Here is a 14,525-nt window from a genome sequence, read left to right as displayed (position 1 = left end):
AAAAGGCAGACAGGTGGAAAGAATCCTTAGGGAACCATTAGTTAGATATATATTAGAAAAGGAAGATAGTGTGTGGATAGATGAACTAGGTTATCTCATAAAGAGAGAAGAGTTCGATGTAGCATTAAACAACTGAAATAATAATAGGGCACCAGGTATCGATGTGATACAGGTGGAAATTTTAAACCATGCAGTACAAGAGGTTAAATATCGTATTTAAGCTAGTCACATTTACGAGACGGCGAAACTCCTAGATTATAAACAGAACGTGGTAGTAACCATCACTAAAAAGAGAGGCATCCGCGGTAGGTGCTAGACAGAAAAATTAGCTTAACTTCCCATGCGTCAAAAATCTAGAATTATTGAGGGATAAATAACGAACGATTTAAAATTTTGTAGTATATTTTTTTATGAAGAAGCCTTGATTTTCTGTTACAGCCTGGAAATAAAGTTATGATTCAGCCATCTGTTCCCGAAGAAGAACTTTACAAGTTATTTCCAACAACAGAAATTACAGCTCTCCCCTCTGGTAAAAGGTATCTTCGAAATGTTCAAATATCTTAATCAATAGTGATATAGTAATTAGGATTGAAAAGTCACTTTTTATGGCACTCTGTAATTGTTTATTAATAAAAAGAAAATAAACATTTTGTTAATAAAAACTAGAGTTCGTCTTTAAAGTTATGAATATTATGCAAATGTTCGCCATAATCTGTAGCTTCACTCCCCACGAAAATATCATGGTGATTCAAAATTTCTTCAAACGTGAGTAAGTCATCATGGTTATCGTCACTGGCAGCAAAAAGATGAATCACTTCCTCTTCTGCTATTTCGCTGTAATTAAAAAAAAAACCTTATCATTATGTAAGACTAAGCGACCATTGTGACTGACATAAGTATTTCTTTGAATATGCCTTAATCTTTTACACTAGGTGACTTACAATTTATGCCAGAAAATATTGAATATATGTGAAGAGGGTTACGCTCGTTGCACATTACACGTTTTCGCCCGCACGATATAAAAGTCGTACGAGTTTATATCGTGGTGTAGTTGCTTTCCCACTGTACGATTTTAAACTACGTATCACACGATTTGTAACCGTACAAAAACATTATTCAGATACATACGCTCGTTGTCACCATTTCTGAGGAAAGTATTGTACAGTGACTATGAATCGGGGTCAAATCATAGCTTGGTTATTGTATCGGTATTCATTGGGCTATGCTATTAATCAGAAACTTGAGGAAATTCTACACCTTGTTTGAAGACCTGAGAAATGATTAACGGAAGTTTTTCAAATACTTTCGTGTGTCAGCTGACTCCTTTGACGAACTGCACGGCAAACTGCAGAATGTCCATCAACGGCAAAACACACAATTTAGAAATTGTATACAACTTATTGAAATGTTAGCTATATAACTTTAAGGTAATAAGTGTCTTTAACACCGACTGTTTTTACTTTCCTTGCAGAGGGAGGTATTGTAATCTTAAAAAAAGTCATCCTCCGAGATTATTGCTTATTTTCAATTTGTAGAATCTCTAAACCACGAAATATATATTTGTTTTTCCAATACCGTCGTTCAGTTTGATGGTCTGCCCGTCTGTCTGCTGGAAATTGCTGAAAAGCTATTTTTTGAACGCATATTAAACCGCAAAAAGAAAATAAAAGTGTCCTTGCTGTAACCGTATAATGTGAAAGACCTCCTAATCATAGCACTCCTAACACTAAAAAATTAATTGGACCCCTTTCTATCAATGAATTAAAATCCTCAGAACTCTATCATAAAAACTATTCAGTCCTATAATTTTACAAAACACCTTCACCAGATGAAATTGGGATCAAGAAAAGAACATATTAGATTGGGGTATGCAGGTACTCAATCCGTTTCCTCAAAATTACGTCTCAGGTATTGACCATAGAATGGCGTGAGAGAAATAAAAAAAATATGCAGTCAGTCAGAACAAATGGAAACTCAGAATTCGCCAATAGATCGTGGCCGATCAGTTCCAGTAGTTCCATTTTCCATATCCGAGGTGAATTTTGGGAGCCCCTATTTGGAAAAATCGTCAAATTTATGTGTGTTTGGCAACTAAGGCCATACACATAGAGTTAGTGTAGCATCTCTACTCAAGAATTTTTTCGTTAAAACGGTTTATTGCCCAACGAGGGAACCCGTAACATCATGATTTTTTTAGGAGCTAGTAATTACCTTAAAGAGTTTTACATAATGCTAAAGTCTACCTCAATCGCCAAACTGGGATGGACTTTGGGAGGCAGCTATTAAAAGCACGAAATATCACCTGAAACGGATAGTTGAAGACAAACATTTCACATTTGAAGAGTTATACACTATTTTAACTCAAGTTGAAGCTGTATTAAACTCAAGACCGCTACAGCCTATATCTTCCGACCCATCTGATCTATCTTGTTTAACTCTCCACAACACTTTCTCATAGGGACCTCACTGACCTCTTACCCTGAACCAGATCTCTCAGATACTTCTGAAAACAGATTAGATAGATGTGTACTAAGGGACAACAATAGTTTTGATCTAGATCATCAAAAGAGTGTGTAAACCTCCCTAAATCATTGCCCAAAATGGTTGTTAATTTTTTCTAGCTTTAAGATAAATGACACTGTTATCCTAAAGGAAGAGAACGCTAGACCTTTACAATGGTCAGTGGCCAGAGCTTTTGAACTCATACCTGGAAAAGATGGCAATGTAGGAGTATGAAGGTCAAAAGGGCATTCTAACAAGAAACGTGACCAAATTGTGTTCCTTGCCATCTTGAAGCTTTCTTTTCAAATAACTATAATTGTCCAAGTTTTTGTCTTTTCGTTAGTGTAAAGTTTATATTAATTATTTTCTAGTTCAGTTTTCACGTTTACTTTTAGATATTAAATATTCAAATGTATGACGTGTGTTCTGATGCTTTACTATGTTAAAGTTAGAACCTTTAAGGCGGGAATTATATTCCAAAATGATTTGAATTCGAGTTTAATGTTAAAAAATATATAACGCCGAATAATTATTTCTGGTTGTAACTATTTTTTTAGTCGGCTATGTGTTCGAGGAACCGGCATCCTTTCAAGTTTGAGTTGGCCNAATTTTACCGAGGCAGTTTAATAAATTTTGCAAATGGTACTGTACACTTTCGTCTAGTTCTCGCTCGATGATCGGTGGAGAAATGAGCTCCGCAGACAAATATGATTGAATTTGGAATTATGCTACGGCGCATCCTAATAAAGGGAAGGGGCATATCTCCAAGTCTCTAACTTGTTGAAACGAACAGTACACTTGCTTGTCTGCTTGTCTCACTGTTGCCGTGCACGGCTACGGCGCCGTGCCGTTGCAGTCCCCATGCCGTGCTGCGACGGCAGCCGTGTACGACCGTATATCCATTAAATAGATAAATAATGTAATTTAATATTGCATATATAAGATTTATTTAACAATTTGAAAAATTAAAATATTTAATTGGACATGTTAGAATCCGTTGGATCGTGCCAAGTTTGGATTCAATCATATATCGTTGGATCCTTTAAGTACATTAGTCAAAATTGTTTCTAGTTCTCAACTCTCTTGTAATATATTTAACGGTTTTCTGTGAAAGATTATAGTTTATACCAATTATTCTTATTTTTATCCTCATTTCATTCAGCTTGTCTAGCTTTTTCGGTTTTATTTTCATTGCATTGGAGCATTGTTTGTGTCGCCTTTCATGTTTACATTATTTGTTATCTGTGTGTACGATCTAATATTCATGTTATTTTATTCGTTTTTTAAATTTTCTTTTTTTTCTATCAATAGCAAACTCTTATCTTTCATTTCTTGCATTACAGTTGTTTTAAGAAGTCACTTAAATTATCAAGCATAGTAATATTATTTAGGTCATTCGATTTTTTATCGCATGTAATTGACGTCTTACAAAAATTTCCATTTATTTCAAAAACACCTTGTATAAAAAATCGCTTTTCGCATGACATGGAAAATTTATATGTTATACATATTGTTAGCAGGTGTGCCAATGCGAATAATTTGTACGGATTTTTTTTTAATTCTTCAACAGAATAGGGGTTATCTAATGCTTTTGTTATAACTGTTGTACGCTATTTTATTAATTTTTGTTGTTTACGATCATCATAAATTTATGCGGCACACAAATTAAGATAAACCAACAATGTAGGTATCAACAGGATGGGACAATTTCGACGTTTATGTTTGACAACTCGATATAACTATGCTCGCGAATTGGTACTTTAGAAATTCGATAAACATTGTCAAAAATGCAGCGGAAAAGAATACGTTAGAAGCGTTCGAAATGTGGTTTTATCTGCGAATGATGAGGATACCGTGGATAGAGAAGATTAGAAATGAAGAGGTATTAGAAAGAATAGGAGAACAGAGGACATATAGAATTCAATAAAAATAGGCGAGATAGGACACCTTCTCAGGCATAAAGGTCTAGTCAGGGACATATTAGGGGCAGAAACAGGAGAGTAGAGGCAGACCTAGATTAGATTAGTGTTCGCAAATAGTTAAGGATGTGGGATGTTCTAGTTTTATGGAAATGCGAAGATTAACTCAGGGTAGGAAGGAATGGAAGTGCGTATCCAACCAGACTTAGGACTGACCACCTTATGATGATGTAAGTTTTACAAAAGAAAAGTGAAAATANTTGTTGTTTATGATCATCATAAATTTATGCGGCACACAAATTAAGATAAACCAACAATGTAGGTATCAACAGGATGGGAAAATTTCGACGTTTATGTTTGACAACTCGATATAACTATGCTCGCGAATTGGTACTTTAGAAATTCGATAAACATTGTTAAAAATGCAGCGGAAAAGAATACGTTAGAAGCGTTCGAAATGTGGTTTTATCTGCGAATGATGAGGATACCGTGGATAGAGAAGATTAGAAATGAAGAGGTATTAGAAAGAATAGGAGAACAGAGGACATATAGAATTCAATAAAAATAGGCGAGATAGGACACCTTCTCAGGCATAAAGGTCTAGTCAGGGACATATTAGGGACAGAAACAGGAGAGTAGAGGCAGACCTAGATTAGATTACTGTTCGCAAATAGTTAAGGATGTGGGATGTTCTAGTTTTATGGAAATGTGAAGATTAACTCAGGGTAGGAAGGAATGGAAGTGTGTATCCAACCAGACTTAGGACTGACCACCTTATGATGATGTAAGTTTTACAAAAGAAAAGTGAAAATAGCAAAGGTTGTTTAAATCGTACAGATATATGTGTGTTTAATTTCAGTTTACAAATAATGACCAAAGTAAACAAAAATATTCAACGAAATCATACTTTCTGATATGTCAAACATAACAGAATGTTTATAAAAATAAAGGTTGACAGTTTTCGTACAATTTGCTGGCCGATTCAGACAGATTTCATCGCAAACAATTTTTTTGGAATTTCATAGACCTTTTCTTTACAATTTCCTTTTCTCTCTGTGACGCAATGGCCGATGACAAAAGCCAACTTAATTTACATAATCATTCATCACTCATCCGTAGATTACCAGCTGTAAAGTTTGTCAGGTGTATATACATGTTAGGTTAAGTGGTCAATCGCAACATATCTCAATAGTTATCTAGAAAGAAGACTTCATAAATCAATTTTTACGAAAATAAAAGAAGACTTAAAAATCATGGTAGCAATAGCCGAACAAAAAGCCAGTATCTAATAGTAATTAATATAAGTCAATTACAGTGAATATTCAAATTAGTTGTCGTTATTGGGATCCGTCAAATGGAAGGGACTTAAATGATATGGCTAATTCAAGAGATAGTTTTAAACATGACGTTTTGTGTGCAATTGTATGTTTTTTAAATTGTAATTTGTAATTGCGCTGGTACGAATCCTAAACAAAGCCGGTCACACCATAAAAAATGTGGTAAAAATGAAATTGAAAATAAGCGGGAAAATAGGGTTAGTTTTACGGCGTATTGCCTCGAAAAATCTCAGTTGAAAGAAGCCCCTCATGAAATTAATTGCATGATTAAACTGTTCACATATCATTGCAACATTTTTATATTGTAATAGGTAAGTTTTTAATCTTATAATATTCATATACCTATCGTTAATTTTTCTAGTTATTAGTAATTTAATTAACTATTATCTAAAATTATCTTTTTAACTAAGGCATAGCCAACTATGGTTCCTTTAAAAAAAAATACAAGTTTATGTCAACTCGAAAGGGAGTGATTCTTTTTCCAACACCGCTGTTTTCTATGTAAAAAAAGTGTTTGAAGAACGTAAAAGTTATTTTATTCTAATGTTATATGTAGCCAAGATATAGAAATGTAGTCAAAACTCGAAATTTTCAACTTTTATTTATAACTCGAAAACAAAAGACGATAGCAAGTTTTTGAAAACACCAAAAAATTTGTCTTAAGAAAAGAGATGGAGAAGCCGCCACTATTTTTTTTGTATCGCTTATAGTTACCGATTGTCCTACACAAACGTCGACATTTATGAGGGTCGTGAGTGTCGACGAAAGAATCATATAATCACTGTAAAAGATGAAATCCTTGATTTGATATAAGGTAATCCCCAAAGTAGTACACACGAAATAGAGCGGAAACGAACACCCTGTATATCTATAATTTTGACAAATTTTATTTAATCTCCACATGAGCAATCTGTTGTAAGTAAAGTGAAGCGTTTAGTGTCTATAATCAACACATTTCTGAAACTATTTATTGTTGCTTTCATTAAATCATATTGTTTATATTTGTATGTGGAACGTGCACCTTAAATTATAATGAAGTAGTTTTATTTAATTTTTACTGTTGGGAACGCCGAAATTTTTTGAAATAGAAATAAAAATATTTATGGACGAGAAGATAAGTTTAAAAATACATCTTATTTAATATTGTTTTTACTTACTCGTTATTGGGAACTATCCATGAAATAATTTCGTTTCCTGACAGTTTACCGTCGGCATTCTTATCGTATTCAAGGTCAAATTTATCTTTTTCAGAGAGAAGCCACTCCTTACTTCTCTCTTGGCCTTGAGTGCCAATAAATTCTTGAAAATCTATTGATCCGTCTCCGTTTTTATCTTTGTTACTAAGAGTTTGTTCTAGAATGTGAGGAATCATGGCAGGGTGTTCTTCAGGATGTAAAAATGCTAGCCATTCTTCATTTTCCAAAAAGTTGTTCTTATCAAAATCGGCTACTTCCCACACCCTTTTATCATCTTCTAATAGCTTAAAAAACATGTTATTGTAGGTACAAATTTTTCTATCAACAAATTAATCAATAAAAATAAAAAATAAGCCATTATAGACAACATAAAACGGCCAAATTTAATTTCTCAGTACATAGGCTAATTAGTTTTCCACTAAATAAAGATAGGTACCACAAGGGACATTGCAGACTTAAAAATACTGCCAAAACCAATGGCTACAGTTGTAATGTTATTGATAAAATATTTAATAATACAAAATTTAAGAATCTCATTTTAAAAAGCTCAACTTTAAAAAAAAAACTAGGTATTATATGCCGTATTATTACAAAGTGAAATACTAAATACTTGTGTTGTAATTCGATTATATACTTCATGGTGGCGACATTTTTTATTTAGAGTAGTAGTTACTAATATGCCCATGGTCTATCGTTACCGCGCGTATCCCTTCCCGAGTTAGTTCCGTGCTGACACTCGTGTGGAATCAACACCTACCCACATAGACCATCAAGGCCTCGGTGCTTTGGCGTGACGTCAAAGACAATGACGATCAGTATCAACTGAAGAGGCGCTCCATCAATGCGAATGCTCTTTTATTAAAAGCATGATTTAAATCACTTTACGGTTTCTAAGGGTTTCCAGTAGAAACGGGGCTGCTAGACTGAACTGAACTGAACCCTTAGTCGCACCCCATTTGATTTTTTTGCCAAAAAAACAAAGTTTCAAAAATAAAAACGTCTATCTATATAAAAGCGCTAAATGTTGATTTTTCGCTCTTATTTTTCAAGAATGCCATCAATTTTTATGAACAAATTTTTTTCACTACAAAAAGTACCAGAAAATTGTGAACTTATTAATTATACTCAAAACTATATGTAACTTCAAATTGTTTATGATGTAAGAGTATCTAATTTTCTCTTATGCCCTTTTACAAGCCTGTCATTCTTTTTTCCACAGTGGTTCTTTAAACGCGTATTTATTACAGACCGTATGACTATTTTCACAATAAATTCCGAATTATGAACTTTACATTCTGAGAAATTCAATAAATTATTTTGAAAAATATTCTAATGCTACTGCTGATAGATTTTTTTGTTGTGAATATTTAAGAAATTTACCTCATTGGCCCCTGTAAAATTTTATTGAATATTAAATACACATACAAAACTATATTTGTGACTTTGTCTTTAGGAAATTTAAGACTTCCTCTGCTCAAATTTCTTATCAGAGTATGTTTATCTTCAACTATAAGATCGTCTGTATGTGTTATGTCTAACTTACACGTGTCACATCGAACTTTTTTTAATACAGTATGACAGCAGTAACCTTCTAAGTATGTAATTATTGGCATTTCTGGCACTAAATTTTCAATTTCAAATTCAGTAAAGTCACATATGGGAGTGAACCAATCCAATTTACTAACAACAGTTGTATCCTCAATTGACGAAATATGAAAATGATTCAATTGGCAAAGTTCCATAACAATTAGATTTTAAAGACATTAGGGATTGTATTGCTAATTGTCTATTTTCAAGGTCTGTCTGAAATTTTCCCAGTAAAATATAATTCGTATTTAATTCTTTAAAACAGTATTTAATAATGTAAAGCTGTAAATGTTTGTGAACTTAAACCTTTCAGAAACCTATCAGACCTTTTCCAAAGTTTTAACTAATTTAACATACTTTGTAAAAAAAAACTATTTTTGGATCATCACCATCAGCATGACAAGTGATAGGTTCTTCGAATATATCTTTTAAACATTTCCCTTTTAACGGTGTTTTTACGTTAACGATCTTCCACCAATTTAATATAATATTAATGAAATTAGCTGTATCTTTCAAGTAATTGATTTCATTGCCAGACTTTAAAAGAGCCTGAATAACAAACGGATGAAAAATTTTTAAGGCTAGCTGAACATTTTGTTTTTTGAAATTAGTTAAAAAAGGGCTTTTAAAGTTAAACCATAACCACACTTGAGTAATTTATTGTTTTCTACATTATAAAGGGCAATTAACGATTGAAACGAGGCACATCTAAGCTCGAAAGTTTCAAAATCAGGTTTTGAATTTAACCAGTTATTTTTGATACATTTTAATAAGTGCACTTAGTCAAACAAATAAAATAAAGGCCGACTTATACTTGTAGGATGAGGGTAAACTATACTTAATTTTTTAGTGGGTGAAAAGTTACACATGGCTTTACTATTTACAGCCTTATTGTCACTTATGACACAAAAAATTTTATATCCAATTTCTTCGAGACCTACAATTAAGGATTTTATAACATTGTAAAGAGTTTCATGACTAATTTTTGTTACTGGTTAAACAGGTACTACTTCTTTAAAATTTGAAAGCATGCTACTAATCATAAAAGTAAAAGTACTATTATTGACTGCTGTGCCTACAATGTTTCCACCTTTATAATCAAGATAAGGTTCTATATATATTTCTCGTTGTCTTTTATATACTTAAATTTTTTTTTTCACAAACTAGAAAAGATTGTCTTTCTTCTATAATGGGGTCAGTAAAAAAAGAGTTACATATAGTTTTCAAAGTATCCAGATGAGGCAATATTAAAATTCCAAAACTTCTTAAGAACGTATAACCATGTGCACTAATTGTATTTACATTTACAATTGTATTACAGTATCTGGTGAGTAACGGTACCTTTCTTTTGATGTAAATAATAATTTTAGCTCTTCACTTACAAAGGATAGCTGTTTACTAGATGAATTATTTTCTGTCGATTTTAAACCCTGCAGTATGTTACAAATCTGATTAATAATATTTCTAAAACTCTCATTTTGTTCTGGTTTTTGAGGTACTGTACTATTTTCAGATACTACTAATTTGTCAACTTCATTACATAAATCAGAAAGATCATTAATATCAGTTAAGATAAATGGAGTTTTAAATTTGTTGCTCTGCAAAATAATTTGTTGTCCATATATGTGACTTTCTATTTTAAGATGTGTACGAATTATTAAAGAATAAGTTATAATGGGACCCGGTGCATTTTTAATCTGAAATAAAATTAATTCATTTTGATCGTTTACTAACTTGGTGCCATTTTTCAGGAAGCGTTCATTTGTTAAAAACATTTATGAATTCATCAAAATTTTGAAAAGTAACACGCTCTTTATAAGCCTGATATTCTATGATACTTTCATTTAATGCTCTATATACATTTTGTTGCTCTATTAAAATAATTTTTTCGTCTCTACTTTTCCTCATTGCCAACTTATTTTTTGAAAGGTATATAAGGCAATTTGGAAAAATAGTTGGAATGGAACCTAATTCGAGCTTTGGATATTTTAAAGGTATCTCCAGTGTTTCCCCCGATTTTTCATTGTAATTTTTCGTTATTCTAATTATACTTTACTGTTCAAAATGACGTTCACACATTCTGGTATTTTTTGTAAGTTGCAAATTATCCCGTGGAATTGCTCGCAACCACTTTTTTAACAAGCTACCATCTTTGGGAAAAGTAAACACATGTACCAGATTTTCGGTAGTGTAATTTCCTTTACAACCCGGAACGCAACACTTATTAGGCATTTTTGCAAAAAGAGGCTCTAATATATATTCACATAAACTTAACAAAAATGTAAAATAAAAAAGTTGCGCCAAAATACGTTCCCACAATGGCGTTACAAAGCACATTCCAATTCGGTATACACAATGATGCTATTGTAATTTTACCCGTTTACATGTTCGAATATAGGTAAAACGCTCGAACAATTTTCCCAATACAATTTGTATAAGCTATGATTGATGTACAGGTCAGGTAAAACCCAATTAAATAAGCTAATAACTGGGAGAAACCTTTAGCTAATGAATGCATACAAAATGAGTGCAATCAACTGATTAACCGCCTTCTTATGATGATTAATTAGCCCGTTGACATCAGGACGCCCTGCCCTGGCCTTGATGGTCAAGGTGGTATTGGTAGAATGCATCGTATTGCAAATAAACTTTTTCTAAAGCAATCGTATCTCTCTCATTGCGGGATAACACCCGCTGTCGCTCTTCCACTATGTAATTATATTTCATCAACTTGAATAATCGTAATTGTATTTGGACATATCTTAAGGTGAACCATTTTTAATAGCAAGAAATTAAACTTTGTTAGACATTTCTATTCAGTAGTTGGCCACCGGCTAATAACTATATTTCAAGATGACCAATAACTGAAGAGAATAAAATCCTGCATAAGGCTATTCCATTTGAAGAAATGGACTTACGATTGTTTGAAATTAGCCAAATCCGCCATTAAATATCGAACGCCCTGTATGTAATTAATACACTTTGAAAGTACGGTCGAGAAGTTATACGTTGATGCCGTTATTTTAATTGAGGTTGAGCATACCCAATAACGCTACTGTCCAAATCTTCAAAATTCAAATCGAAGTAATTTCTGAAATATTCTAATGGGTGGTCACCGTGAGACACACTGTATACTACTTTAGATGAATAGCAGTTGAATGACTGGATTAAAACTTGTCAAATCGAAGTAATTTCTGAAATATTCTAATGGGTGGTCACCGTGAGACACACTGTATACTACTTTAGAAGAATAGCAGTTGAATGACTGGATTAAAACTTGTCAGGAGAAGGGTTGTCCTCTTAGAATTGAGGATATACAAGATTCAGTAAAGGGCTTCTTAGATACTGAACCCTGCGAAAATCAATTTATTGACAATAGGCCTAGAAGTGGTTGGTACAGAGCTTTTCTAAAACGAAACCTGGATATAACTCTTAGAACCCCAGAAGCGATTACTGCAGAAAGTTCAAATATCTCAGAATATGATATTCGGTTTTATGAAGTAGAGGATTACTTAATTCGGAAGGGGTACAATGGCGTTTTGCAAGATCCTACACGTATTTATAATAGTGATGAGACATTTGTAACCAAAAATAAAAGGGTTTTATCGGTGAAGGGAAACAAAAATATTTACGCGATAGAATACTACTCAAAAATCTCATGGTGATGTTTAATTTTGCTGCACCCCCAGATATACCTATGTACACCAGTGATCATCTACCCGTACAAAAGATTATCAGATGTTTTGAAATATGTTCCAGATGGATGGGGTATAGGGTGCATTGATTTAAGTAGACCCTAATATGCCTTAATAAAATTGAACGAGAATTTAATTTTGCATCCGACGATGTCAAAATGAACATAGCTTCTCATTTGAAAAAAATGAGTTTATGTTTGAAACATTTAAAATTTGAGCGTTACTAGTGTAATGATTCAATGTGCTTTAAAAGAAATTTTTAGATGGAAAGCCAAGTGCGTTTCATGCTCTTTTCAACAGAGGCAGCCGAATCTTTTTATCGAGTATATTATTAAATAGTTTATTAAAAGTTTTGTAAATTTTCTAGAAATTACTAAATAACTCCATAAAGATACCGCGCAGGCAAAAACTATGCTTAATAAACTAGATATAAAATTTTATTCACTAAATTATAAAAATTTCGGTAAACCTGTTGTCTGCTCCTTTTTGCAAAATATACATTTAGAAGGGCTGCGATTATACCTGCTAACTTTCTCTTTGGAACATCATGGGTTATATGCAGGCAGATCGAAACTTGAAAACAAGTGGTAATAAAAAAAGGTTCAAGGAGGAGACAGGCAGTTTTTCGAAGGGAACTTCAGAAAGAGAAGTACATTTGCTTTTTTCAAGACGAGTAGGCGCTCTCGTATCGGGTTTGTAATTCAAGGAGTATAATTTTGGGAAATCTGCACATAAACAGGGTTATGTGTAGGTTAAGGTTTTATACATTAAGTTTTTGTAAATAGTGTTGTGTTTTTGAAAATATAAACCTTTAACGCAACAAGGGTCTTTAATTTGACAATACTAGTCCATTGGTTCATCCTGAGCTAACGAGATGATGTGTAGCGAATTATGCACACCTGTTGTAGATAGAATGCTCGTTAGATTCGCTAGAACGCTGGGAAATTAGCGTTAAAAAAGTGTGATCTTTATAAACAAATTAATATTTCGAAAATTATTTAACCGCACGGCTCTCGCTTACGAATGCTTATTCTACATCGTAGCTTTCCTTTTCGCTAGTACCTGAATAGTTTTAAAAAAATCTTTTTTATATTGTTTATTAATAATTGAAGAAGCAGGTGTTTTTTGCAATAACTCATCTACTGATATCTTAATTAAGTAAATCTATTCTTAAAAAAACCTACAATGTGCAAACATAAACGTAAAATTTTGTGCATAACCGATGGCCGAGATACATTTAAGATAGAAAGACCTATAAATGTTACTGGAACTAAAATTCATATTTCAACATCCTGGATAACTGCTTTCTACATATTCTTTCGACTAGACGCATCGTTTGTAATTTAAACGAAACATTTTTTCTATTTTTGAACATTTTGTAAGAAAATTGAAATTGATCAGTAACTAGATTTTGCCCGCGGCTTCACTCGCGTTGATGTCTTAAATACGTGTCAAAAATCATCTAGGATCACATAAAACTTTTATTTATTCCTCGAGAACGGCACTTTTTCTTCTGGATAAAAGGTGCCCCATGAATTTTTCTGTACCCCTTACTATGTGTCTACAAAATTTCATCATGATTGATTGAGTACTTAAGGTGTAAAATCGACCACATAAAACCAATTTCTCTATCCTTCGGGAACAGTATTTTTTTCTGGATAATACCTTTTATCCAGAAAAAAAATACTATGTTCTTTTCTGTACCCCTGAAAATGTGTCTACAAAATTTCATGATGATCGATTAAGTAGTTAAAAAACTCACATTCGCATTTATAATATTGGTTACGATTATGTATTCAATTAGGGAACAAGTTTTATCTGAAAAAGGTTATAGGGCGATAAGCGTAGTGAATCGGCTCCAGAGGACTATCTGGCTTATTTCTTTTAGGGAATGTTGGTACTAATGAGATACGTTAATTCTTAAAATTTTAGACCTTTATTTTGGTTTTTGAATAAATTCAAAAAAACGAAATATCAGAATTTTTTTTTTCAAAAACGGTTTAACAAATTTGAATGAAATTCATACACGTTATTGTAGTATATAAGGGCTATACTAGGAAAAAATAACAGCTTATAATCTTTATAATAATTATTAAAAATAGGCACTTTTTTCTGAAATAATTTTCTTTCTTTATGATGTTCTAGAACAATTTTGAAATAATTTTTTTTATGTCTTTATTAATATAAAATAATCTCTTAAATCCTTCAATCGATCAAAAAGGTACGCCGTATTGAAAAACAATAAAAACCGATTTCTTAATATAAAAATTGATTTATTTCAGTTTTTAT

At 32.5% G+C, this 14,525-nt stretch overlaps 2 protein-coding genes across 3 annotated transcripts in view; one reads left to right on the top strand and one right to left on the bottom strand.

Moving 5' to 3' along the window:
• Positions 1-667, top strand: part of LOC108740239 (peroxiredoxin-6) — a 17,245-nt gene extending 16,578 nt beyond the window's left edge. Inside the window, exon 4 of the mRNA XM_018474489.2 lies at positions 439-667. Coding sequence (XP_018329991.1) covers positions 439-564 — 126 coding nt within the window. The 3' untranslated portion in view covers positions 565-667. The remainder of the gene's footprint in view (positions 1-438) is intronic.
• Positions 597-14,525, bottom strand: part of LOC108740238 (reticulocalbin-2) — a 21,682-nt gene continuing 7,753 nt past the window's right edge. The window contains exons 4-5 of one of the 2 annotated variants that reach the window (XM_018474487.2): positions 6,916-7,238; positions 597-834 (exon numbers count right to left, since the gene is read on the bottom strand). In XM_018474487.2, coding sequence (XP_018329989.1) covers positions 663-834; positions 6,916-7,238 — 495 coding nt within the window. In that variant the 3' untranslated portion in view covers positions 597-662. Of the gene's footprint in view, positions 835-5,078; positions 5,618-6,915; positions 7,239-14,525 lie in introns of those variants that run through there. The other variant, XM_018474488.2, reaches the window with a different exon arrangement.

This window comes from Agrilus planipennis, unplaced genomic scaffold (genome assembly GCF_000699045.2).
Source record: "Agrilus planipennis isolate EAB-ADULT unplaced genomic scaffold, Apla_2.0 scaffold231, whole genome shotgun sequence".
NCBI classification, from domain to species: Eukaryota; Metazoa; Arthropoda; class Insecta; order Coleoptera; family Buprestidae; genus Agrilus; species Agrilus planipennis.
The sequence above is the reverse complement of the archived record's forward strand: the minus strand, read 5'-3'. Positions and strand labels throughout refer to the sequence as shown.